This window comes from Chrysemys picta, chromosome 25 (genome assembly GCF_011386835.1).
Source record: "Chrysemys picta bellii isolate R12L10 chromosome 25, ASM1138683v2, whole genome shotgun sequence".
Classification (NCBI taxonomy): domain Eukaryota; kingdom Metazoa; phylum Chordata; order Testudines; family Emydidae; genus Chrysemys; species Chrysemys picta.
This window is the reverse complement of record NC_088815.1, coordinates 5605005-5631667: the sequence shown is the minus strand read 5'-3', so window position 1 is coordinate 5631667 and position 26663 is coordinate 5605005. Positions and strand designations below refer to the sequence as shown.

The 26663-nt window shown below is 56.9% G+C and overlaps 1 protein-coding gene and 1 long non-coding RNA gene across 4 annotated transcripts; both read left to right on the top strand.

The window, feature by feature from the left end:
- The first annotated feature begins 225 nt into the window (after positions 1–225).
- Positions 226–25775, top strand: ABHD17A (abhydrolase domain containing 17A, depalmitoylase). Of its 3 annotated transcripts, none has more exons than XM_042841436.2 (5): positions 226–916; positions 3702–4250; positions 16335–16529; positions 22529–22708; positions 24646–25775. In XM_042841436.2, exons 2-5 carry the CDS (start codon positions 3943–3945, stop codon positions 24869–24871), a joined length of 909 nt encoding a protein of 302 aa, XP_042697370.1. In that variant the 5' UTR covers positions 226–916; positions 3702–3942; the 3' UTR covers positions 24872–25775. The 3 variants fall into 3 exon arrangements, with proteins under 3 accessions (XP_042697370.1, XP_005283894.1, XP_023963682.1); XM_005283837.5 differs by having other exon boundaries at positions 226–1349; XM_024107914.3 differs by lacking the exon at positions 226–916 and adding an exon at positions 2441–2853.
- Positions 16536–20598, top strand: LOC135977432 (uncharacterized). Its single transcript, XR_010594924.1, has 2 exons — positions 16536–19341; positions 19372–20598. It is a non-coding gene; the product is annotated as an uncharacterized LOC135977432 (long non-coding RNA).
- Positions 25776–26663: the final 888 nt, after the last annotated feature.

Here is a 26663-nt window from a genome sequence, read left to right as displayed (position 1 = left end):
AGTTGCTCAGGGTTGTCGTTTTATCCCTGGTTCAGCAGGGACCCGTGGCTGGATCATGCCAGCCATGGCACAGGGGATACAGCTGGAGTGCTCGGAATGGGCCAGGTCACCTCACCTGAACGGTGGAGTGGCCTCTTCTTGCTAATCCGAGGAGTTTTTAATGCCGCTTGACGGAAACTCCAGCCTCTGTCACCCATGTTCCTGTGCAAGAAGCCCCAAGCTCGTGCGCACCCTGCAAATAAGGAAGTGGGGAGCGTGCCACTACAGATAGCATGTGAAGTGTGACGACCTCGCCGCCCCATTTTGCACAGCTTCCCGAGTCACTGGGCGGGGGAATCCAAGCACGAAGCAGGCACAGGGAGTTCGCTGCCGCAAATGAAGCAAGCTCGGGCTTGCAAAGGGTGGGGTGAATAGTTCATCCAATTAAGCATGGACATCGCCATGCAACCCCGGGGGGGGGGGGATTGCTGCAGTTTATGAATTATGCATCCGACATGCACGGAGCGATGAAGCCTGCACCCCCGGTGCACACATTGCAGCCCGCGGAGCATGCAGCCCCCTTCCCTTTGCACCAGGCTCCCGCTCCTCCTTCCCCGGGGGCTTTGCAGGGAACAGGACTCAGGAGGAGGCGTCACTTCCAGTGCGGGCTGCGCTGCTGTCACATCCGCCCCTGGCCGCTCCGAGCGAGGGGAGGAGACACGGGCTGCACCGGCCGAGGAGCCTGGAGCGACCGGGAGCAGCGCGGCGCGCCGGGCCCAGCCTGGAGGGGCCCCCGGGGGGGATGCGGGAGGCCGCGCCCGGCTCCAGCTGTTCAGCGCGGTACCGGTTCGGAGCGGGCAGCAGCGGCCCGGGTCGCAGTGGGGCCCGGTACCGGCTCGGATCCCGCTCCGGAGATTGCAGCGGATAAAGGACCGAGGTGCCCTGCCTAGGAGCCCCCAGCCCGTCCCGCTGCCGGTCCCCTGCAGCCCCCAGCCCGATCCCCTGCAGCCCCCAGCCCGATCCGCTGCCGATCCCCTGCAGCCCCCAGCCCGTCCCGCTGCCGATCCCCCTGCAGCCCCCAGCCCGATCCCCTGCAGCCCCCAGCCCGTCCCGCTGTCGATCCCCCTGCAGCCCCCAGCCTGTCCCGCTGCAGCCCCCAGCCCATCTGGGAGCTGATTCAATCTCCCCCGTACCGCCTCCCCCAGCTGCGATCACCTCTCCCCCCCCCCAGTCCCATTAGCAACTGATTTCCCCCCTTCTTTCCCTCTGCCCCCCCGGCTGCTGGTGTCTGCCTCCCTCGGCTCCTTCAATATCTCCAGCTCCGGACTCGCCCTGCTCAGCAGAGCCCGAGGCGCCTGCAGAATGTGGGGGTGAATATCCCAGGTTTCTCGCGTGCTGTGTGTGGGGTGCATTGGTCAGTGGGGGTGGGGGGAGGTCCCTTTCCCGGCATTGGCTTCTGCAAGGGCCAACTTGTGTAAATCCAAATGCTGCCCCCCTCAAGTTTGGAGTTAGACCCTTGCAGAGGGGGGCTGGTTTTGTTTTCTTTTAAGCAGTCGTTTCCCCCGGTGGCTGCTCCCTTCTTCTGCCCCTAAAATACTGTTATCATGCCGGGTGCATGTGCGTCTGGGAACGGAGATAAGTGTGTGTCCATAGCATAGATACTTACATGCGTTGTGTAGCTCTGTAATGGTGCTGTGTCAGGCTGCAGTATAGAGAAGTGTGTGTGTCTGGTGCAGATAAGTGTGTGTCTTACGCTGCACGAGTCTAGTACAGACAGGTGTGTGACTGTCTATAGAATCATAGATTATCAAGGTTGGAAGGGACCTCAGGAGGTCATCTAGTCCCACCCCCTGCTCAAAGCAGGACCAACCCCAACTAAATCATCCCAGCCAGGGTGTCGTCAAGCCGTAGTATAGAAAAATGTGTGTCTGTAGTGTAGACGGGTGTGTGTAGTTTTTCTATTCTGCATGTCTGTAGTGTAGCCGGTGTGGGCGTGAGCCTGTACTGTAAACGTGTGTGTTTCTATCCTGCGTGTGTCTATAGTACGCATGTGTGTGTGCCTGTAATACAGGTGATCGGGGGTGTGATCATGTATTCTGGTTTTGTCTCGTGCATGTTTCCGTGAAAAACAAGCATACGTTAGTGTTTGTGTGTGCATCTCTACAGTGTGTGCCTGTCATACGTGGTGCGTTTGTATACACGTGTCTGATAAAGCAATGCGTGTGTATCGTGCGGACGGGTCATGCGGCAGCACATGTGTCTAATGGCACATGTATATGGTGCGTCTGTCATGTCTGTGTGGCAGACACGTATGTCTAGTGTGGACAGGTGTGTTTCTCTATGTTGTATGTCTCTAAAGTACCATTTATATAATGGGAGGGGAGGATCTGAGCTGCACAAAGCAAAAATATCCCAGCAGGAGGGAAGAGTGAAATGGAAGGAAGTGAACCGCTGATCCTGGGACCTATTTGGGGGGGCCATGGGAGGAGGGGCTGAATAGATGATTTTCCGTCTCCCTCCTGCCCCCCATCAGCTTGTGTTGGGAGGCAGGGGGAAGTCACATCAGAGGCCCAATCCATATAAGCCTTATATTTCACGGGCCTCTTTCCCTCCACCCTTTCCTCTTCTTTCCCCGCCTGCGGAAGCAGCTGGAGTAGAATTCCTCAGGGTCTGGGCTAGTTTAACATTCCTCAGTCCGGAGGCTCTGCCCAAACTTGCAGAAACCACTTTGGCGTGTGTGTTAAGTTCTGTCTCCTGGCTGTGAGCGTGTGGCGTTGTGTAATTTCTGGAGTGGATGTGGTGCCACACTACTGTGGGGATGATGGTAGCACCCGCAACATGCTAGCCCCATGTCCCGTCCTCTGAGCTTTGCGGGTGGGGACAGGGAATCTGTCAACCAGATTGCAGGATCAGGGCCATGGTGGGCATTGTGTATTGTGTTGTGTGTGGGGTTTGAGGCGCAGGAGGTGTGCCGTGTGTGTTGGTGATCAGCGTGCGTTGGTCAGAGTGTGGCTTCGGTAGGTGAGTGGTATGGGCTGCACGTGGTTGTTGTCAGTATGAGTGTATGTGTGGTTTTCGGTGTGTTGTGTGGCTGTGCTGTGTGTGGGTTTTGGTGGCGGGTGTATGTTGGGTGGGTGAATTATGTATGAGCAGAGGACTGCGTGGGGGTGTTTTTTTGTGGTTTTCGGTGAGGGTATGTGGGTTTTGGTGACCAATATGTGTTGTGTGGGCGTACTGTGTGTATTTTATGGGGAAGGCTGTGTAATATGTGATTTTTGGGAGGAGGCTGTTGTGTGAGTGTGTATTATGTGTTGTGTTTTGTGGGATTTGGAGTGAGGGTGGTATATTTTGTGTGTGTCTATTGTGTATTTTCCAGCAAGCGGGTTGTATTGGGTAGGTGTAAAACGTGTTTTTGGTGAGGTGATGGGTGTTATGTGTTTTCAGTGAAGAGGGTGTGTTGTGTGTGATTTCTGGGGAGTGGTGTGTATTGTTTGGTTGTGTTTTGTGTGTTTTTTGGGGAGGGGTGTGTATTGTGCGGCTGTGTTTTGTGTGTTTTCTGGGGAGGGTGTGTATCGTGCGGTTGTGTTTTGTGTGTTTTCTGGGGAGGGGTGTGTATTGTGCGGTTGTGTGCTGTGTAGCTTTCAGAGCGTGGGCTGGGATGCTGGTTTTGCCATGTTGCACTGCATGTCGTTTCTCATGAACCCCTTATCCACCCCCTTCAGTCCTAGGGCGTTGCCGACAGGTGTGGACGGAAAGAGGGTGGCTGACCCTACCTCGACCGGCGCTGCGGTGCGCAGGAGATGCCTGGCCCGTTGGTTCTGACGGCCGCCGTGGCGAGGGGAGGCTGAGGAGACGGGTTGTTACCAGGCCAGATCTGCTGATTTTTAAAAAAAAAACCTTTTGATTTTGTTTGTTAAATTGAAAAATAAACTGAACTCCGCGCTCGGTGCTGCCGCCGCCGCCATGAACGGACTGTCGGTGAGTGAGTTGTGCTGCCTCTTCTGCTGCCCGCCTTGCCCCAGCCGGATAGCCGCCAAGCTGGCCTTCCTCCCCCCGGAGCCAACTTACGCCGTCGTCCCCGAGCCGGAGCCCGTGGGCAGCACCAGCTCCCTGAGAGGAGGCACCGCGGGGCGATGGAAGCTGCATTTGACGGACCGGGCGGATTTCCAGTATGCCCAGCGGGAGCTGGACACCATCGAGGTGTTTCCAACCAAGAGTGGCCGGGGGAACCGGGTCGGCTGCATGTATATCCGGTGTGTGCCTGGCGCCAGGTGAGTGGCAAGCTACCGACAGGGCTGGGAGCTGAGCCCTCTTTGCAGAGCAGGGCACGACCGCAGGTGTTGGTTGCTGCTGGGGGTAGGGTTCCCGACTCAGTTGGACCAAGCGTCTGATCCCGTCCCGCAGATCCTCTGTCCGCGACACCTTGTAGACAGCGTGCCATTCTGTGCCAGTGCAGCTCCACCATGGCGCCACTTCCTGACCTGCAGCGGCCCGGTGCCAAATCTGGCACCTTCCCAAGCGACATGCCCAGTCACAGAGATCTGGAGACGCCCCGGCCAATGCTCACTGGGGATTGGCTGTCAAAACCTGTTTTGCTCATAGCTTGAATTGGGGATGGAATTAAACAAAAAGATCGAAGGAGAGGGAGGTGGGAAAAGGCACAGAGCTTGGGGCACGGATCCTGTTTTCCGTTTCCAGCCCTGCGACTGGACTCCTGGGTTCCTTTCCCAGCCCTGCCGCTGACCCGGACTCCTGGCTTCCGTCCCCAGCCCTGCTGCTGGCCGTGAGCAAGTTGCTTCCCCTGCTCTGTGACTCAGTTTCCCCCATCTGTAGAATGAGGGAAATGGCACTATACCTGGGGTGGGGATTGTGCCACTTAATTAGCTGATAGTTGTGAAGTGCTGTGAGATCCGCCAATGGATGCTGCTGGCGCAGGGCAGAGGGTTATTGAATAATAATGGCGAGGCTGCATCAGGCGTATGGGTGAGTTGTGCTGCGCTGCGGGTGTCCAGGCTGCCTGTGGGGGCCCTGCCCCTTCTTCGGAGACATTCACAGCTCATATGGGGGCCCTGGGGGCCGATTCCAGGCTCCCAAGGATGGGTTGCCAGGCGAGGCCTTGTTGCCCACCTCTGATTGGCCGGTATTCCCTCACCTGAGTGTAGGGGCCTGGGCTCCGGCTTGCTGGCACCTTGGTTCAGGTGGCAGAGCTGGGGGCAGGGAGGGGCGGAGCGAGCGGTAGCTTTATTTATGAACTGTGGACACGCGCTGGGTCCTTTCTCTGTCCCTGCCCCCAACCGATCTTCAGCCCCACTCCCCTGCCCCACTTAGCGGGCTGGGCTCATTAGTCTCGTTAGCTGAGTCCGGGGTTTCTAGGCCCTGACTCTCACTTGGAACCCCAGCCACTCTCCTGAGCTAGGAGTCCCAGTGGAATCGCATCCCCTCCCCCCGGACCTCTGTGCCCCTCATGCCATGATTTGCGAGACCCCACACGCTCAGGCATCTGCCCTGGTGTGTCTTCCTCCCCGTTCTCACCCTGCTGCCACAGAGGGCATCAGCCCATGGGCTGCTCAGGTTTCAAGGTTCCTCCCAAAAGTACGTGTCCCCAATCCAGCAGTCATGTCTCCCTCCCTTCCATGGTGCCCCACTCCTTCCCACTGCCTTCGGTGTGCCCAGATCGGGCCTTGAGAAACCAAAGCAGGGTCCCTCGGAGGTGCTGGGATCAGAGCTGTGGTGCGATGGGCATTGAGAAGATCCTCTCTGCTGGCAGCGGGGAGCATATAAGGAGACCAATGAGCCCCATAGAATGTCAGTGTCAATTAACCTTCCCTTCCCTTCCCTCCCCAGGTCCACCCACCCCCCACAGACAGCGCACAGCCTTTCCCTAGCCCTGGCGAAGGGCTGGGGATGCCTTCTCCTCAGGGCAGGCGTCTGTTCAGTACCTCTCCATCCGCTGGATATGCGGGGGTGGGTCTCAGCCCAGTGGTAGGTTGGTGTCCACAATGGAAGAGCCACCATTGGATCCCCTTGCCGACCATGCAGCAGTGAGGCCAAGGACTGACCGGGCTGTGATCCCAGTGCTGTCCCTTCCCAAGTCAGTCCAGGCCCATGGCTGGGGCGGGCTATGGCTGTACTGCGCAGAGGGGCCGTTGCTCTCCAGTGCCGCTGACCGCACACTCTATGTTTCTTTCAGCCAGTGCTTCCCAACCTGTTCTGTCTCGGGGTCCCGCCCCCACGAAGCCAGGATTCCCCTCCCACCTAGCAATATGGGGCAGGCAGCGATAATGTGACCCTCAGGATGAGAACTCATGACTCAGGCCACCTGGTGGTTTCCATCTCCAGGAGCCCAGCCTGAGACGGCTGGGGAGTGCTGGGCACCCAGGACCCCAGCTGGTGTCATTGGGCTCCGCGGCTGCTCACCATCTCTGAAAATGACACCCATGGGCTGATGTCCTGGCCCTGCAGAAGCCAGTGGGAGTTTTGCCATTGACTTCAATCGAGCCGGGATTTAGATTCATAGAGTTTAAAGCCAGAAGGGACCATTAGAACATCTTGTCTGACCTCATGTGTATCCCAGGCCAGAGAATTGCACCCAGTTATCCCTGTATTGAGCCAAATCACTTGCGTTTGGCTAAAGCAGTGGTTTTCAACCTGGGGTCCGCGGGCCCCTGGAGATCCGCAGACGATGGGGGTCTGCACTTCCATTCGAAATACTTTAGGGGCCTGCAACTGAAAAAAAGTTGAAAACCCCTGCGTTAAAGCATCTTGCAGAAGGGCATTGGGTCTAGATTTGAAGACATCTAGAAGTGATTTCCACCTGGTAGCTTGCTCCAGTGGTTGATCACTAGGCTTCCCTAGGTGTCTGAAGTTGTGATAATAGAAGCCAACAGAATCAGGGGCTGCTTTGGCAAATTTGGGTCTAAAATGTTAGAGATTTTATTTCTAAATAGGATAAAAAACAAAAAAACAAAGACAGAAGAGATTTAAAGTCACAAATATGATTTTTTATATTTCCTACTTCGCCCCTTCTATTTGATTTGGGATCATAGATTCAAGGCCAGTTGGGACCACTGTGGATCATCTAGTCTGACCTCGTGCATAACGAACTGCCCCAAAATAATTCCTAGAGCAGATCTTGTAAAAAAAACCTCCAATCTTGGTTTGAAAACAGTCAGTGATGGAGAATCCACCATGACTCTTGGTAAATTGTTCCAATTGTTAATTACGCCCACCATTAAAAATGTGCGCCTTATTTCCAGTCTGAATTTGTCTAGCTTCAACTTCCAGCCAGTGGATCGTAGATTGAAGAGCCCATTATTATATCTTTGTTCCCTGTGAATAACATCTTAACACGTAGAGACCTAGATCTTTGCTGTCAACTCGCCTTGCAGGGCAGAATAATCCCGAGATGGAGGGCGTCTCAGCTACTTAACTTACCTTCCACGTGCCCAGGCTAGCAACTATTTGTCATGGGCAAGTGAAATATCATCACTCGTTCCCCATCTGCCCCCCATGATTCTGTGCTATTTAGGTTCTGATTCCTTACCCATCACCGTGGTATCTGAGCGCCTTTCTCTGGAGCGTGTTTATTATGTGTGGAGCATCTAGAGGCACCGGTGTGCCGAGTGCAGTTGATTTTGTGCCTGGGCTGGTACATTTTGCTAGGCTGCGTGGGGCTAAAATTGTGCCAATCTTATCCAAGGCTCCATGCTGCCCCCTGTCGGCTGGAGTGGGACTTGTCTGGCCCACTCCTAAACCTCTAAACATTTGAGGCGGCACCCGGCAGTGACAGCTGGGGAAGGGAGCAGCACCGAGACCGCCTCATGTTGTATGTGCCCAGCCCTAGAGACCGCTGTTCATCCTGCCTGCGGTTAGGGCTTGCAGGGGCATGGCTGAGTTTGGGAACCAGCAGCTGCTGCGTAAGCTCTCTGCACAGCCGGGAGCTTCGCAGCTGCCTTCGGGATTCCTGTGTCACTGCCTTTGTTCCTGACGGCTGACATGTGGTGTGATGCCTGTTGCCTGGGCCACCTTGGGCATTGGGTCTCTCAAACTGGGTCGCTCTTTGGATCGGAGACCTCCAGAGGTCAGTGACTCAGCGGGGGGCACTCCGCCCTCGGAGGCAGTGCTGCCTCACGCTGTATGGGTGGAAGTGGGTCTTTCTGTCCATGTTAGGCCTGGCTCCTGGTCCTGGTTGAATCCTTGCTTAGGTGGTTACCTTCTTCTGAGGCAAATCCTCCCTGCAGGGGATTCCACGCTTCCTGTCCTAAACGATTACATAGCGTGCCAGTGCAGGGTTAAACAGCTGCCGTGTTCCCACTGCAGAGGTAGGTGCCTCTTAGTGGAGGGTGAAAAGGTCCCAATCGGTGTACAGTTCCTGCTTGTAATGAAACTTAATGAAAGGGCGTTTGTGAAGGGCTTTGACAGCGTTAACAGCATGAGACTAAGGCCATGTCTATGCCACCGCGCCACTGTAGCATTGTAGTGTAGATGTTTCCTATAGCAATGGAAGTTAACCCAACTCTCCGAGCGGCAAGAGCTAGGTTGATGGAAAAATTCTTCTTCAAGTAGAGTCCCTGTGACTGTTCTGCTTCAAGTGCCTCCTTGGTGGGAGACTTTTCCGCTAGCAGTGTCCGTTTGGGTCACGCGTGCACCCTGTGCCTCCTCCTGCCAAACAACGAGGCCTTATAGGGACAAGCGGGTGAACCGCCCTCAGTTCCTTCTCTAGCACCTTGGCCTGAGACAGAGCCCTAGCGTCCTCCTGGGTCTCTCCTCGGCTCCAAGGGTGTTCTCCGAGTCCTGGTGGTAGTGGCTGCTGATCCCCGACAGGAGGCAATCCTGGATTATCTGCGGGATTTGAAGAAATTGAGGTTATCAGTTAACTCCGTTAAGGTCCATTTGGCTGCAATATCAGCCTTTCATCCAAATATAGAGGGATTTTCCATATTGGCTCATCTTGTATCTAGATTTTTTATGGGTTTGGGGAATCTCTATCCCCAGACTAGAGACCCGACCCCAACCCGGGACCTCAGTCTGGTACTCAGTTACTTTATGAAACATTTGAACTTATGGCAACCTGTTCTCTACTCCATTTATCTATGAAGATAGCCTTTTTAGGAGCCATCACAATGCCCGTAGAGTTGAGGAGATTGGCACCTTGATGGCGGATCTCCTCTTTACAAGAATAAGGTTTCTTTACGCCCACGCCCTAAATTCTTACCTAAGGTTCTCTCAGAGTTCCACCTCAACCAATCTATTCATATGTCATTGGTTTTCCTAGAGCCATAGACCTCTGTAGGAGTTCTGTTTTCATACCCTGGATGTTTGAAGAGCACTGGCCTTCTACTTGGATGGGACCAAGTGATTTCAAAGGTCACCCAGGCTGTTCATCTCCGCGGACATATCCAAGGGATCTGCGATTGCTGCTCGGAGATTGTCGAAGTGGATAGCTGGATGTATTGTCACTTGTTATGAGATCGCAAGCATTTATCATCCTCAAAGGGTGATAGGACATTCTACCAAATCACAAGAACCATCCACAGCATTGCTTAAGAACATCCGATATCTGAGTTATGTAGGGCTACCACGTGGGCTTCAGTAAATACATTTTCGAAGCACTACACCTTGATACAGGCCATCAGTTCTGATGCGGCTCAGGGTACAGAAATACTATTTTCAGTTCTGAAGCTCCCTCCTGCCTGTGGGGAAATTGCTCAGAAGTCCCTCGAAGAGGAGCACCCATAGGGATACTACTTGAAGAAGAGATTACTCACCTTGTGCAGTGACTACAGTTCTTCGAGATGTGTGTCCCTGTGGGTTCTCCCCTACTTGTTCTCCTTCCCCTCTGCTTCAGACGGTTCTCTGCGTAGACATTTGAGTGGAAAAGACACGGAGGGCGGTTTGCCGGCGTACCCCTATATAGCCTCGGTGTCCAGTAGGAGGCGTTTAAGGGTGCATGCGTGGGCCGAACGGGCATTGCTATCGGAAAATCTCCGATCAAGGGCCCGAGAAGCGCATGCACATCTGAAGTGGAGCACCCCTACGGACGCACATCCTGAAGAACTACAGTTACAGCTCAACGGGAGTAACTTCTTCAGTTGCCCTAGCCTCATCTATGCTGGGGGTTAGGTTGGCTTAACTACGGCACTCGGGTCTGAACTTTTCACCCCCCCCCAAGTGACGTGACTAAGTCGATCTAAATTGTAAGTGTATAGCAGGGCCAGCAGAGAATGCCGGATGATACTAGAAAGGTTTTCTCAGCCTGAGTTTGGAAAGCTCGTTACACAAGTAAGGTATATAGAGTATCCAGATGAGTGCTAATAAAGCCTACACTCTGTTCCCAACTATCATGCAACCTGTGTATACCACGTGTCACAGGAGAAACTACAGTAGAACCTCAGAGTTCCAAACACCTCAGGAAGAGAGGTTGTTCGGAACTCTGAAATGTTTGTAATTGAGCAAAACGTTCCAGTTGTTCTTTCAAAAGTTTACAACTGAACATTGACTTAATACAGCTTTGAAACTTTACTATGCAGAAGAAAAATGCTGCGTTCCCTTTATTTTTTTAGTAGTTTGCGTTTAACACAGTACTGTACTGCATTTGCTTTTTTTTTTTTTGATCTCTGCGGCTGCCTGATCGCGTACTTCCAGTTCCAAATGAGGTGTGTGGTTGACTGGTCTGTTCGTAACTCTGAGGTTCTACTGTATGCTAGAAATAGATGTAGACATTTGAATGGGACTTATTTTTTGGTATCCCTCCACCTGTAAATTCCGGCGCCCTAGGCCCGCTCTGCACACAGAAACTACAGTGATTTTAGCTAAACTAGATTCGGATTTTGGTAACAAACCAAATGAAGCTTTTCCCAAGAGGAGGCCCTCCTGAACATGATTTAAGAGTGTCCACACCATAGGGCTGTTTGATCTAAATTGATTTAGAAACCGATTGACTTAAATCCGCCCAGTTACTGTGTGTGTAGATTAAAAGCCCTTTGCTACCATGACCAAGATTTCTAAAAACAGCTGAGCTTCCCATTTAGGCTTTAGGACCTGACTTTAAATGCTGTGTCCCGTCCTCCCCCGTTCCCCCCTGAATCTTGGTCCTTGTGTCTTACTGCAGCACGGCTCAGAAGGGGCCAGTCACACCCTCCCCCCGCCCCGCCACACACACACACATTCCCTCACGCCCCAAAATAACCTCACATAGTTTGTCTGTGCATTAGCAGCTTGTGGCTTTCACGTGCATGATCTTAGGCCCTTCTGAAGCGAGAAGTGAGAACTGTGTTTTCAAGTAGTATAAAACACCCGCTGAAGCAACATTGCCTAGTGGGTAGAGCGTTATATTGGGCCTCAGGGGACCCGGGTGTTCCTGGCTCTGCCACTGATCAGTGGATGACCTTGGGCAAGTCCCTGCCCCTCCCATGGTTTGTCTGCCGCTCTGTTTAGATTGCAAGTTTTTTGGCACAGGGGCTGTCTCTTACTATGTGTCTGCGCAGTGCCTAGTATGACAGAGCCCTGATAGAGCTCCTGTAGTACAACTCATGAATCGTAACAGCAGTCAGACCTTAAACTTAAACTGGTGTAGGCCCAAGTTTACCCATCATGGGCCTCTGGCCAGGGTAAATTGGGTATAGCAGTGGAATAATTTTTGGGATGGCTGCTCCAGAGGAATGAATAAACTTTGGGGCAGATTGGTTAATAATCTCTAGTTTGTACATAGCACTTTCCATCGGGAGATCTCAAAGCGCTTTACAAAGGAGGTCAGTGTCATTCTTCCCATTTTACAGATGGGGAAACTGAGGCACAGAGAGGGGAAAGTGACTTGCCCAAGGACTCCTGTCAGGCCTAGTGGCAAAGCTGGGAGTTGAACTCAGGGCTCGGTCCAGAGTGCAGGTGAGGAGGGCAGAGGGCAGCGATAAGTGCAGTGTATGTGGGGTGATGTGTATCGGCGTTGGCCTGATTGGCCAGGGTCTGCAGGGCCGGGGCGGCGAGCTGGAGCTCCTGACTTTGGCTGTGGGAAAGTCAAGGGCTCTCCCGGCTGCCCAGCGGAGGACGCTGCCCACAGCTGTCGTTGAGAGGAGCAGGAGGCATCGTGGCCGAGGCACCTGGAGCACCATTGAATTCGGCTGGGCCGGCCTAAGCTGCCGGCGTGGGGTGGGTGGGGAACCAACCCAGGTGATAGGGAGTGAGGCCTGGACCAGGGCAGGGGGCATGGGTGAGAGAGCCTGGAATCCAAGGGTCACCCAGCCAGACCGTACCAAGGGTCACCCAGCCAGACCGTACCAAGGGTCACCCAGACCAGATCACACCAAGGGTCACCCAGCCAGACCGTACCAAGGGTCACCCAGCCAGACCGTACCAAGGGTCAGCTGGACTTTACCAAGAGTCAACCAGACCAGATCACACCAAGGGTCACCCAGCCAGACTGTACCAAGGGTCAGCTGGACTGTACCAAGGGTCAACCAGACCAGATCACACCAAGGGTCACCCAGCAAGACCGTACCAAGGGTCAGCTGGACTGTACCAAGAGTCAACCAGACCAGATCACACCAAGGGTCACCCAGCCAGACCGTACCAAGGGTCACCCAGCCAGACCATACCAAGGGTCACCCAGACCAGACCGTACCAAGGGTCACCCAGCCAGACCCCGTACCAAGGGTCAACCAGACCAGATCACCCCAAGGATCACCCAGCCAGACCGTACCAAGGGTCACCCAGCCAGACCGTACCAAGGGTCAGCTGGACTGTACCAAGAGTCAACCAGACCAGATCACACCAAGGGTCACCCAGCCAGACTGTACCAAGGGTCAGCTGGACTGTACCAAGGGTCAACCAGACCAGATCACACCAAGGGTCACCCAGCCAGACCGTACCAAGGGTCAGCTGGACTGTACCAAGAGTCAACCAGACCAGATCACACCAAGGGTCACCCAGCCAGACCGTACCAAGGGTCAGCTAGACCGTACCAAGAGTCAACCAGACCAGATCACACCAAGGGTCACCCAGCCAGACTGTACCAAGGGTCAGTTGGACCGTACCAAGGGTCAACCAGACCAGATCACACCAAGGGTCACCCAGCCAGACCGTATCAAGGTTCAGCCAGATCACACCAAGTGTCCCCCATCCAGACTGTAACAAGGGTTAGCTGTACCATATCAAGGGTCAGCCAGACATTACCGAGATTCAGCTGGACCAGCCAGACTGTACAGGGGTCAGCCAGATTGTACCAATGGTCAGACAGACCAGACAGATCATACCAAGGGTCAGCCAGAGCAGCTGGACCATACCAAGACAGCAGCGGGGGGAGGGGGAGGGGAACAAGAATTGAAGAAGTGAGCAAAGCAGAAGTGGGAGGTTTTCGCGTCGTCCATTTCTGACGGTTTGAAGCCGTGGGAGAGGTCTGGGGTTGGATGCTGCCCTGGGGGCCGCACTCCCAGCCAGGCCACCTGCCGCCCGGCCCCCTTCCCGTCCCATCCCCGGCACGGTTGGCACCGATGGGCGGCTCAGACTCTCCGTGGCCGGCGTGAGGTCACACCGCCGTCTGTCGGAGACACCCGCTCTGGTCAGGGTTCGTTCCACCTCGCATCCAGGCCCACAAGCCCCGGACTTTGGGAGGTGTCCGCTGGGACCCCGGTGCCACCCGTCTGCCCTGTGGGGCTGTGCTCCTGCAGGCAGCGCTGGGACCTGGCGGTGGAGCAGGCAGGGTGAGGGGGGACCGGGGTTAGCAAAGAGGAACTGGCTGCCCGGGAGCAGGATTTCTGCCTCCAAACGTGCCAGCCGAACCAGGAGTGCCATAAAGAGCTGATCTAAGCACAGACCTGCCCCCACCTTTCTTTGCAGGCTCCTGGGTTTAGCGCACCCAGGACAGGCCGGGATTGCAGGGGATTTCTTTGCCTCTAAGCCGACGAAGTGTGTTAGCACCTGGTCCGGCTGCAGATGCCGCCGGCCAAGCCTCTCTGCCTTGTCAATTTTGGTGGCGTCATAGACGCCGGCCCCATCTGGCTGCCAGGTGCTCGGTCTCTGATCTTCTCTCTGGCTGCTGGGATCCAAGGAGCTTGTGGCTCCCTGCTCCTCCCTTCCCCTGGGCTGTGGACTACTTCGGAACTGATTTTTCCTGGTGCATTTTGAAGATCTGCTCTCCCCTCAGAGTAAGGCCGAGTCACGTCCCCCGTCCTTGCTCTGAGCAGCATTCGAACTTTGATGCTCACAACATGCCGAAGGGGGAGGAGTGCCCCCCATCTTACGAAGGCACTGAAAGGCCCCCACACCCCGCAGCACAACGCTCCTAAGCACGGAACTGAGGTTAGCTCTGCCCCAGTGGAAAGAGAGACAAGGTGGGCAAGGTAATGCTTCTTATTGGACCAACTTCAGGTATGGGAAAGGTCCTCCGAGTAAAATGCAAGGTGGAACAGTTTGATTAGCATATATTGTAAGTAAGGGGCCATTCAAAGCAGAGTTGGCCGTTAACACCTCCGCAGTCATAAGACAAAAAGAGGCGGTTAGTGGGTTACAGATTGTTGTAATAGCCATAAATCCAGTGTCTCTGCACTTTGTGATTTTTAGTGTCTAGCAAAGTTATGAATTTAAGCTCCCAGGCTCGTCTTTTGAAAGCATTGTGCAGGTTTCCTTTGAGGACGAGGACTGACAGGTCAGGTATAGAGTGATCGCTTTGTGAAAAGTGTCCACCCACGGAGTTATCGGGCGTGTTTGGCTTTTATCATTTCCCTGTGTGAGTTCATTCGAGAGCTTAGTGATTGTCTGGTTTCACCCACACAGCTGTTATTGTGGCATTTCGAGCGCTGGATGAGGTACACCACGTGCTGTGACAGGCATGTGTAGGACCTGTGGATCTGGAAAAGTGCGTTGGGGTGGGGGTGTTGATCGTTGTAGTGGTGGAGAACTCTCTGCAGATTTTGCATCTGTTGTTCTGGCAGGGTCTGGGGCCGCTTTGCGCTGGTGTGTCCTGGTCTGTGGGGAGCTTGCGTCTGATGATCAGCTTGGAGAGGTTAAGGGTTGAAGGTCAGAAATGAGGGTTCAGGAATTATTTCTTTCAGGATGGGGTCCCCATTGAGTATGGGTTATAGTTGTTTGATGACACCCCGTATGGATTCCAGTGTGGGATGGTAGGCAAAAACTAGAGGTGTGCAGTTGGAGGGGGTTTTATTTCTGGCCTGAAGCAGGTTCTCTTGGGGTTTTTGGGTGGTCCATTCCATGATACGATCTACTTCTCTGGTGGTGTATCCTAGTTTGGTGAAGGCGGGTTTAAATGTGTTAAGGTGTGTATCCCGGAGTTTCCCCTTCAGGCATATTCTGTGGTGTCTGAGTGCCTGGCTGTAGAGAACAGATTTCTTGGCGTGTTTGGGGTGGTTACTGGATCTGTGAAGGTAGGTGGGGAGATCCTGGGGTGTCTTGTATATGGTTGTCTGTAGGGTTCCATTCTGGAAGCTGATCCTGGTGTCCAGGAAGTTGACGCTGATGTGGGAGTGTTCCAGTAAAAGCTGTTTCCTCCTCCCCCACCTTGTCTCTCTGGTATCCCGGGACCCACACGGCTACAACCACACTGCAAACGACCAGTGGGAAGAGTCACCCACTCCCCTCCCTCTAATGTGGTGCTTCTTAGCCCACCCCATGGCTTCAGCCCAGTGTGAACTCAAAGGGGAGAGGGCCACCTAGTCACTGAGCACCACTGCCTGCAGGTCTTCCTTCAGAGCCCACACCAGGTGTGTCTTGCCCGTGGGGCAGTAACAACGGAGCGGGGAAGGGGGCAGCGTCCGCTTGTGAGACGTCGCTGTTCATTTCAATGGAAGGTCATTGCTCTCTCTGGGCCCAGCCCCCTGCCCTCACTGGGTCTGCGCCGTCTGACATGGGCAGCCTCTGGCCTCTTGCCCCTCCCACTAGGAGCATGCGGGGGGGGGGGGCTAGGAGAATGTCAGTTAGGCTGAGTGGGGGGGGCAGTGTTGAGCTGGGGGTTGGGGAGGGGGCTGGTGATGGGGAGCTGGGCGTTGGGTTCGGTTCTGCTGGAGTTACCTTTCCATCTCCCGCCTCCTCCCATCCTGTTCTCCTCTGGAATGACATTGGCACCGGGCCTCCCCTGCACCCTGGGCTCCTTTGCCCCCCCCCCACGGCTCCTCCATGCCCTCTGATCTCCCCTGCATCCTCTTCCCCCCCCAAAACTCCCCTCCCCCATCCCCCCTCCTGTGGCTCCCCCTGCCCTTGGCTAGCAAGGTGCTCCAAGCGGCTCCCCAGCCCTGTGCTGGGTCCCTGTGGGGGGCAGGACAGTTGGCGGGAGGCTGCGGTGCCCAGCAATGTCCCAGGGCCTCTGGCTGCCCCTCCCTGTGTATTAACCCACAGCTCTGCCCCGGCAGGTTCACAGTGCTCTTCTCCCATGGCAACGCTGTGGACCTGGGCCAGATGAGCAGCTTCTACATCGGCCTGGGCACCCGCATCAATTGCAACATCTTCTCCTACGACTACTCGGGCTACGGCGTGAGCACGGGGAAGCCCTCGGAGAAGAATCTCTACGCCGACATCGACGCGGCCTGGCAGGCCCTGAGAACGAGGTGAGCGCCTCCTGGGGCCGGCTAGCCTCCCCAGTGGCCCACAGGCCCAAGGCTGCTGGGGAGGGGGAGTAAAGGGAAATGGATACAGGAAGATCTGGCCTTCCCGGAGTCCTGCTCAGGCAGTCAGTGCCTGGGGACCCCAGGCCTGGCATAACAGGGGCTATGGGTTGGGATTGAGGGCATCAGCAGAGCTGTGGACAGGAAGGACCCCCACAGCCAAGATAGCAGGGGGCTGCAGGTCAGGACTGGGGGGCATTGGCAGAGCTGGGAGGGATCCCAGGGCTGGCATAGCATGGGAGCTGTGGGTCCGGTTTGAGGGGCATGGGCGGAGCTCAGGGCCAGAAGCACGTGGGAGGGGGAGGGCTGCAGGTTAGGGTTGAGAGAGGCACCATGGCCCAGTGGATAGGCCTTTGGAGAACAGAGTCCCACTCTGTGACTTTGGGCATGTATCCCCTCCATGCCTCAGTTTCCCCCTATGTAAAACAGGGAGAACGATACCGACCTGCCTCGTAGGAGATGTGATGAGGGGTTTTGCTTATTGCGCGTCAGATGGAAGGTCACGTGCTAGAGCAGGGCCAGGGGTTATTTATGATCTGGACGACTGTCACCTGGTGGGACAGATCGCTCCTTTGGGGCAGCTGTCGGGTGAGATTTCTGGGGTTTCCAGCCGTGTGCACTGTATCGGAGGGCAGCTTTCCCTGCGGTCGCAGAGCCCCTCTGCAGGGAGCCAGGGAGCACAGACGTGTCACCGAAATAATGGGGGTGATAGGAGGGAACCCACCACACCTTTGTGAGCCTGGAAAAAGGTTCAAGTTTCAAAGCCTGAGAGTTGGGCTAAAAACGGGGGAGTATTTTGAGGGGGATGGGCAGATTTCTCAGCTATCTACAGAGGAGAGACAGCCTTGTGGCTTAAACCTCAGAGAGCTAAGACTCCTGGGTTCTCTTTCTGTCTCTGCCACCGACTCAATGGATCATGTCACTTCCAGCTTGTGGTGCCTCGGTTTCCCCATCTGTTCAACGGGGAGGACCCAGGCTTGGGTGGATGAATGTGCATGGGGAGCCATGTTCCAGGTGAAGGGAGGCGCCCAGGGACTCCTGACTCCCAGCTCTGGAGCGCTCGGCTGGGATGAACTGTCCAGTGTTGCTGGGAGATCTCATGTTTCTATGGAGTCCCACCAAGCTCCATCCTCCCACCCTGCAACATGAAACTGTCGGGGGATCTGGCAAAGCAACGCTGGCTGTAGCATGCGGCCGCCGCCTGGCTCTGCCCCTCCACCAGCAAGGAGCCCCGTCCCTCAGGTCTCTAGGTTAGCCAGCGTGAAAAGCCAGTGTCTGAGGTGGTGGCCAGACAATGCAGGGTGAGGAGAGCTCTCCTCATCCCAGTGTCCCCCGACCCAGGCTACGGGGGGGTTGGATGCTCAAGCAGTGACACCTGGGAGTGCGTGTGTGACGCGCCCTCTCCATGCCCAAGCCACAGATGGAACAAGGAGAGCCGGGGAAATGTTTCCACTAAAACTTTTTTCAGCAAAAGAGGCATTTTCGGATTGACCAAAACATTTTGCAAATCACCTTGAGTTTGGCAAATTGTTTTGGTCAGAAAAAAAAGTCTAAATCCCCCTCCAAAATCCGAACACGCAGCAATGGTTTATGATGCCGTTTTTGAAACCGAATCTTTTCATTTTACGATTGAGAAAGAGTTTTAATTGTACTTACAAAACAAAAAACCGGGGGTGGGGGAGGGGCTGGAGGATGACGAAGCTCAAAATCAAAAAGTCTTGACTGATTTTTTCGCCTTTGCGAGTTGCTGAAAACATCTGACCGGTTTGGGTTTGGGGCGACCCGCAACGATTTTTTCCCGGTGTTTTACAGCTAGCCAGCAACCCCCAAACTCCATTTCTCTCCCAGCTCTAGATCGGAGTCTGTTACAGCCCCAGCCGGGAGCTTCGGTCAAGCGGTAGCAGCCCTGGCACGCGTTTAGCTCTGGAAGTCCCCGGTTTGGCCCCCGGTGTGTTGGCCGAGATGGCAGCTGTGGCCATGGGGACATCCAGGACATCAACCAGCCACGGCTGCTGCTCGCCAGGGCAGCCGCCCGCCCTGAGGAGGCCCAGCTGGCATAGAAGGCAGCAATTTGGTGGCTCAGCATTTCAGGTGGCTGGGAACCCGTCACTCCCGATGAGATACGGACAGCCCAGCTCGAGGTCACTGCAGAGAGTGCCATGGGGGCGGGGAGGGCCAGGAAAGCCCCGTGGCCTGCGCTGTGGAAAACAGGAAACCTCGCTGGGCGAGACAGCCGCTCGGAAGGGGCTCGCAGGGGAGACCGCTGGTGGGGTGGGGGCAGGGCTGAGCTAATGCATGGGGCAGTGGGGGCGGGCAGGCTCCGGGGGAACCGTAGGGACGGAGCCTTCCCCTTGGGGTGGCCAGTGTGACCGTGGTCCAGGGCTGGTGGGTCCCAGCTCAGCTCCCAGGGGGCAGGGCCAGTGGAGATGGTGGCTTTAACTGGCCTCAGCGAGGAGGACAAGGGCTGCCCGGGCCCCAGAGGCTGACCTCCTCCTTCCTGGGCAGGGTGTGGTCAGGGACAGGGGTAGCATCAGGCATGGGGAAAGCTCACCCCCCCAAGCAACCAGGGCTGCGGCTGGGCCGTGGCTGGAAGGACAGTGTGAGTGGCGCTCAGCTGGTGGAGGGCAAGGCACCTCCTGTGTCTCCCCAGCGCCTCCTGCAGGCGGTTTAATGAGCAGGCTCTGGAGGGCGTTCCCGCCCCACTCCCAGTGCAGGCTGGCAGCTCGCCATGGGAGCGCGTGGGGAGCAGGGGCAGGTGGGCGGGATGCTGGGGGACAGGTGGCAGAAGGAAGCATCCTGGAGAACCAACCTTGATACATGAGCCCTGCTGACTCGGTGTGAAGGGACGGGTCCGGATGCTTTCTCCTGCCACGCACCCATTGGCACCAAGGGGGGGCTGTGTGGATTAGATGTGGGGGGCTGGCGGGTGCGAGGCTGGGAGTCTCAGAGGGTGCTCTGGAAGGTGCCCAGCATGGGGCAGTGGGGAGGTTTGTGCCCTTTTTGATACGGTAGGAAGAGGGCCTGGAAGGTTTGGTTTGTGTCTGGCAGGGGTGGCAGGTCTGGTTTAGCTGGAGGACTCCTGGGGTGACTCTGAGATGTGCAGCGGGAGCTTTGAACTGGATGGGCAGGATCGCTGAATCTTCTTTCCAGGAAGCGTTTCTCCTACAGGAAATAAGGCGATAAGGGAAGTGGTATAAACAGCCTGTGTGGAAGTCCCTTGACCAGAACTCCCCTGGGCATGGTCTGCCCGTGTCTAACCCTGTCGACTCTGCTGTTGCTCAGCGTCTAACTGGGACCAGGACGCCTGAGTTCCCAATGCGACAAACCACACAAGGAAACAAATAAAGCTTCAGACCTTTTCTGCACGTCATTAGAGGATGCCACACTCCCCTCCCCCCACACAGGTTCCCTTTATTACTAGTTGTATTAAAGCCCAGCTAAACCTGGGCCCATTGTCCCAGGTGCTGCACAGACACAGAGTGAGATAGTCCCAGCCCCAAAGCGCTCACAGCCTAGCTAGGCAACGGGCAGGCAGGGAAACTGAGGCACGGGGTAGGGACTTGCCTATGGCCTTTCAGTGGCAGCACTAGGAACAGAACCCAGCTCTTCTGAGTCCCAATCTGCTGCGCTACCACTCGGCCACACTCCTGCTACTGAGCGGGGAGGCGGGTTCCTCCTGTGGTCTTTGGAGGAGGCCGCCTGTCCCTCCTGGCTGCCTAGTGCCTGTTCGGAGAGCAGCCTGCACTGCGCCTGGGGTGTCACAGCCGCCGGCCCCGTCGTCCGGGCACTCACAGGCAGGGACCGGCGTCTCTGCAGAGGGGGAAGCAGGAGGGAGAGGCCGGAGGCCGCGATTTATATGGTGGCGCTAGACAGTCCCAGCCCGCCCAGCAGCTCTGCTCTGGGGTGACTCATCGCCCGGCGCCGTGGGGAGCCTTCCGGTTTGGGTAAAGGCAGGACATGGGCTGGGCTCTGTTAAAAGAGAGAAGCCACAGAGTGGGGCTGGGCACGAGGAGCCAGCTTCCCTCTCCGGGTTCGAGCTCAGCCCCAGGGCAGAAATGACCGGAAACCTGGCACATGACACTTTAGTAGGTTGGTCTGTGGCCCAGTCAAGGCTTCCAGCCCTGAGTGGGGGCTCGCTGGCCAGTCCCTCGGTACCAGTATCCCTCTCCAGGGCAGGGAGCACTGACGCCGAGAAAACCAACTGGCAATTCTGTTGTATTTCACCCAGAGGGAAGGCTCCAGACTGGGGGGAAAGACCAAGCCCCCCGTGCTGACTGGGCCTCCGCGATCCAACCGGAGAGGTGTGTCCTTCTGGAGCAGGGGATGTGGGGGGAGGTAGTTTGGCCGGTTGTTGCCCAGGCTGTGGGTAAACAAAAGCCTCTATCCCCACGGCTGCCAACGTGGCATCTTTCCCCAGCACCGAACGCCCCGGGGAAATGTACACTGGAGCCGCTGACGTTGCTAAGTGCTCAGCGTCTGCCTGGGTCCCGCGCGCGGCCCTGCCTCCGCCCTCGGCACTGTGCGGAAGTAGGTCACAGCCAGGCAGGTAACCGCTCCTCGCCCTACAGGGCTCGTAATCCAGAGAATCCCCGCGGCTTGGAGCAGGCCAGGGGGCTGGCGGGTTGCTGCAGCCGTCTGCTGGGGGCGAGGGCTGGGCAGCCTGGTGTTGGCTAGCGGGGAGGCTGTGCTGGGCAGTTCCACCTGCAGGGCCGGCCCCCGGCCCGGGCCTGCTTGATGCCTTGCTTAAATTGATCCTGGGTGGGAGACAGTGAGACACGGAGACCCCAGACCTGATGGCTCGTCCCAGCCATCAATGGCCCCTGCCTCTCCTGCACCCTGCAGTCCCTCTGCTGGCTCCTGGCTGGGCCGCCCTCCTGCCCAGGGCCCTCCCTGCCTTGCTGATGCCTCTGCTCCGGCCCCCAACACTTCCCCCCACCCTCCCTGCCCTCAGCAGCTCCCTGGGCCCATGCCCCCAGCTGGAGCAGCCATCCCCTCCGTCTCCCCCAGCTTTCCCTGCCCTACATCAGCCCCACAGGCCTGCACGGGCAAAGGGTGTGTACGGGACTCAGTCATGTCCACTGTTGGGAGTGAGCCAGGGCCCAGGGCAGCCCAGCCCTGAGGATCTTAGCGTGCCCAGGACCGAGGAAGGGGCACCTCAGGCTGGTCCGATTGAATCTGGGGGGTGGAGGGGGGAGCCAGCCACCTGTGAAAGGGGCGGGGCCCGAAACCCAGAGGGGATAAGCCAGTCACCATGGCAACCTGTGCGGTGTGTGTGTGTAGGTTGGCCCGCTGATGGGTGTTTGTTTCCTTTGATAGCACTGGAGGGAGAGGCTAGAAGAAGGGGGCCCTGCCCTTCGTGCCCTGAGCTCCGTGGCAGCGGCCAGGAGGAGTGGGATCAGGCCCTGTGTGTTGGGAGCTGGCCCCTTTTCCCCCCCGCCAGGAGGCAAATCAGTGCCACGAGCCTGAGTCGGCGTTTTCGCTGCTGTGCAGGGTTCAGCTCCCTGCTGCGGCTCTTGGGGGGAGCCCCGAGACCCCCAGCAACACCTCCTTGGGAAGGATGGAAACAGGCTGGGACGCAGGAGTCCGGGGTACAAGGCGATGTGAGCGTGGGGGGGTCACTCGGTCTCTGTGGTTGGGGGTGGTTAACCTGCCTTCTGCCCAGGTGGCCTGCAGGGAGACGGCCAGCTCGGGCTCTGCTCTGTACTGGGGTCCCCGATGGGCTGGGGGGAATCCCACCACCTAGTGTCCTCTGCCCAGGGACCCTCAATTTCAGGGAGTCATAGGAGCCGGGCCTATCGGACCTTCTCCTGGCCCGGGCGGGACAGTTCCTTGTTCGCCATCAGCCTGTTGTGTTGGGATCTCCCTTCGGGGCTGCAGGGAGAACGTCTCCCCCAGCTGGACAGCACCTGGGAATTAACCCCCCGGATTCCCTTCCTGCCCAGGTACGGGATCAGCCCGGAGAACATCATCCTGTACGGGCAGAGCATCGGCACGGTGCCCACCGTGGACCTGGCCTCCCGCTACGAGTGCGCCGCCGTGGTGCTTCACTCGCCCCTCACCTCGGGCATGAGGGTTGCCTTCCCCGACACTAAGAAGACGTACTGCTTCGACGCCTTCCCCAAGTGAGTGTCCCCCCGCCCCCAGCTGGGGAGAGAGCTCAGCTCAGGCTGCCAGGGGACAATGGCCCAGGGTCCACATGGGCTCCAACTGCACCCGGCCCGTGGAGGGGTGGGGGGCAGCACAAGGGATTGTGGGTAAAAGGTGAGCCTTGGGACTGCTTTCTGTGTGGCTGCCTTGGAAGGACATCTGATTATCCCCCGTCTCCGCGGGGTGCATGGATGTCTGTCGGTGCCAGATGGCAGGATGCAGACAAACTGGTAAAGTGCCTGGGTCTGAAAATTGGTGCCCCTCTGGCTGCCAGCCGCAGCTCTGGAAATCCAGCCACCCCTGGAAGGGGGCAGGGAGGCACCGATTTAATCCCTCATTCTCGTGCTGCTGCCACGCCTGCGGGGCCCCAGAGCCAGCCTGGGGACCGAAGGTAGATTCTCCTCTAGAAGTGGACACGTGTCTCCCAAAACAGTGAGATCCCGGGGTGCCTGCACAGCGCCGCTTTGTACCCACAGCACCCCGCTTGCATTGGCATCTCAGCCTGGGGCCCTCGACCCGCCTTGCAGACATTAGTTGCCCAAGTGGGCGCGGGAGGTTTTTCCTGCTTTGCGCAGCATCAGCAGAATGGGTTGTTATGTTCCGGTCGGCGCCCCGTGTAATCACAGTGACAACCTGGCTCTGGTTTGCCCTGCTGACCTCTAGGGTACGTCTACAGTGCAGGAAAACACTGGCCCTGGTCCGCCGATTCAGGCTGTGGGTCTGTAAAATTGCAGAGTAGATGTTCGGGCTGGAGTCTGAGCTCTGAATCCCCGCAAAGGGGAGAGGGGCCCAGAGCTCCAGCTGGGAGCCGGAATATCTACAGCAAATTGCTGGCCCTGCGAGCCCGAGTCAGCTGACCCAGGCCAGCCATGGGTGTTCAGTAGCCGTGTACACATACGGTCAGTTACAGGCAACGTCGATCACAGAATCATGGAAGTGTCGGGCTGGAAGGGACCCGGGGAGGTTGTCTAGTCCAGCCCCCAGCGCTGAGCCAGGACTAAGTAAACCTAGACAGGTTTTTGTCCAACCTGTTCTTAAAACCCTCCAGGAACAGGGATGTACCGACAGGAAAATCCCTAGGGCACTACGCCAAGAGACATGGTGGATCCTCCACCACTTGGAATCTCTAACTGGCGATCAGTCGGCGCTTTCTAAAGGATGCGCTCAGGCTCCCTGAGTTCTGAGCTCGTTGCAAGAAGCACTGGAGGAAATTCTCTGGCCCGTGCGTGCAGGAGGTCGGAGCAGATGACCACACCAGTCTCTTCTGGCCGTGGACGGGGCTGGCTTGGAGAAGCCCCCTGTTTTTACGTGTAGTCGGAGCACGGCGGAGCCAGAGTCCCTGGGGTTCGTCTTCGCTGCAGAAGAGGTGCGTTCTGAACTCAGGTTAGCGAACCGGGTGAAAACAGGAGTGAGGGCGTGGCAGCTTGGCTTTGGACTGGCCTGAGCAGATGCAGATGGAGCCTACGCTGGATATTGAGCTACCATGTGCTGTTTCAACCTGAGTTCAGAATACGCCTCTTTGGCAGTGAAGACGTACCCTGATGGCCAGTCCATGTGGAGCCCCTGCCCCCGGTCTCCTGGCACTCCATTGTTGTGGGTAACACTGGTCTGTGGGGTGTTAGAGGATACCCAGCCCCTGTTGTGAGGGGTTGCAGTCTAGCTGAGAATTGTGGGGGCAGGACGGAGGTTTGCTGCGAGTCCTTATTGTAATTCCTCAGGTCCTCCACCCCCAACAGATTGTGCACCGGGCTGTGAGCTAGTTGGTTGCTTCCCCTCCTCCACCCCAGAGGTGGCTGCATTTCAGTGGTGGGGTCTGGGCTGCAGCCTGTTCTGGGGCGCCCCTTGTGGCAGGAGGTGCTTGATGCAGGGTAGTGTTTGCTCAGGGGGTTGTTTGCTTCTCTCCTCCCTGCAGCATCGAGAAGGTGTCCAAGATCACTTCGCCCGTCCTCATCATCCACGGCACCGAAGACGAGGTCATCGACTTCTCGCACGGCCTGGCGCTGTACGAGCGCTGCCCCAAGGCCGTGGAGCCCTTGTGGGTGGAGGGGGCGGGTCACAATGACATTGAACTGTACAGCCAGTACCTCGAGCGCCTGCGGAAGTTCATCTCCCAGGAGCTGGCCAGCCAACGCAACTGAGCCCCAGCCGCCACCCCTGACTCTGACCCGGAGGAGGGATCAGGCCATGATGCCCCCATGGAGGTGTAACAAACTTGGGTGGCCTCAGCTCCAGCCCACACTGAGATTGGCGAGCTGATGGGATGTGGCCAGTCCTCAAATGTACATTGTGTTTCCAGGCACGGGGCTCCCGGCTCGGCCCACCCTCCGCCTCCCAGCCAGACACTACAGACGGGACATGCTGGGTGGATCCCAGCTAATGGAGTCCCCGTGCAGTGGGGAAAAGACCGGCTCCACCTTCCCGACTCCTGCTCCGAGTGCTGAGGTCACTTTCGATCCGTCTCTGGAGCTTGCTGTGGGTTCTGTCCTCCCATCCCACTGCAAACAGCTCGGGAGTTCTCTTAGTTCTTTTCCCATCATGCAGCAGTTCTGACACTAGCAATGAGATGTCTTGGAGTCCTGGCCTGGCCACAGATTTGGGGAGGTTAATTATCCCTGCAGAGCCCCATGCCTTTTCCGATCTGGGATCTGATCACTGCATGATACACCCCCCCACATCCTCCTTCTGCCTTACCCAGTTCAGTAGCATCAGAATGGAGAAGCAGGGCTCTCTTCTCTTAGATCTAACACCAGTGAGGACCGGGAGGGCAGGGATGGAGGGGACCGAGTGGCGTTTGATCTCCCTGCTGGGAAGGAATGGCCCCGACATGCAGCCCCTGCTCTCTGAAAGGGGTCAGGCAAGCGTGGCTAGGAGACGTGCACTGTCCCCGATCGCCGGCATCCGTCCTGTTTTCTCTTTCCGCAAGACTCCCCCTGTATTTGGGGCACCCCCTTTCTTTACTCCCGATATCTACAGACAGATCCCTCGCGTCACGCTGGAAGGAGGGAAAAGAAGAATAAAGATTTAAGATGTAAAATTTTACAAGACTTCTCACCAGGTGCCCATCTGGGGCTTTTTTACACCTCGGGGGGTCCCAGAGCGGGTGGTTTTAGAGCCCAGCACAAGGGGTGATTTATGATGCTTTGCATAGTGATGTGTCGTGCCAGAGGCCTGATTTCCCCCTTCCTCTCGAGCTCACAACTGCAGGCCTGTGAGCACAGTACGAGTTCACCAGCAGGGCAGCCACCCTTGCCCCTCCCTCCCACCCACACACTATCATGCCCCCCTCAGGTGGATGGAAGCGACTGGGGCACCCCTCCTTTGCCAGCTCCATTATGGGCTGTGCTTCCAGGGCAAGGGGGCACAGGAACTTTATGCCACTTCTGTTGCCCTCCGGATACTGGAGACTGAACCTGCCCCCCGGCTAAGTCAGAGCCACCCCGGGCTGCTCGAAATCTCTGGCGATCTGTGCTCCTATTTCTGGCTCCCCTCCCCGCAGTATCTGAGCCCCTCACGATCGCTAACGTATTTATCCTAACCCCCCTGGGAGGCAGGGCAGGGCTCTTATCCCCATGTTACGGAGGGGAAACTGAGGCACCAAGAGACTGTCTCAGGCTGATTTTAGTGGGAGTTAGGCAAAGGTCCCCCAGCGAGTGTGTAGCCAAGCAGGGACATGAACCAGCTAGCACCCCAGCCTGTCCTCTCCCCAGAAGGGTGGGCAGTGCAGAATCTCTGACACCATGTGCGCTGGGGCTAGTGAAGCAGGCAGTGTGTGGCTGCTTAGGGCAGCTCTGTGCTGGGCTCGTGCTAGGGAATTCACCTCCAGAGCCTTGCACCATAACGGCCCCTCTGGGCCCCCAGAGCAGCGTATGGGGACCAGCGGAGGCTGGGTGGGGAGGGGGCAGACTGGCCTGAGGGGTGCAAATTACCCCA

Excerpts from the sequence above, each read along its gene's own strand:
- ABHD17A (XM_042841436.2), top strand. The coding sequence starts at position 3,943 with ATGAACGGACTGTCGGTGAGTGAGTTGTGCTGCCTCTTCTGCTGCCCG. Across the intron at positions 4,251-16,334 it reads CGGTGTGTGCCTGGCGCCAG|GTTCACAGTGCTCTTCTCCC; the intron begins GTGAGTGGCAAG and ends CTGCCCCGGCAG. Across the intron at positions 22,709-24,645 it reads TGCTTCGACGCCTTCCCCAA|CATCGAGAAGGTGTCCAAGA; the intron begins GTGAGTGTCCCC and ends TCCTCCCTGCAG.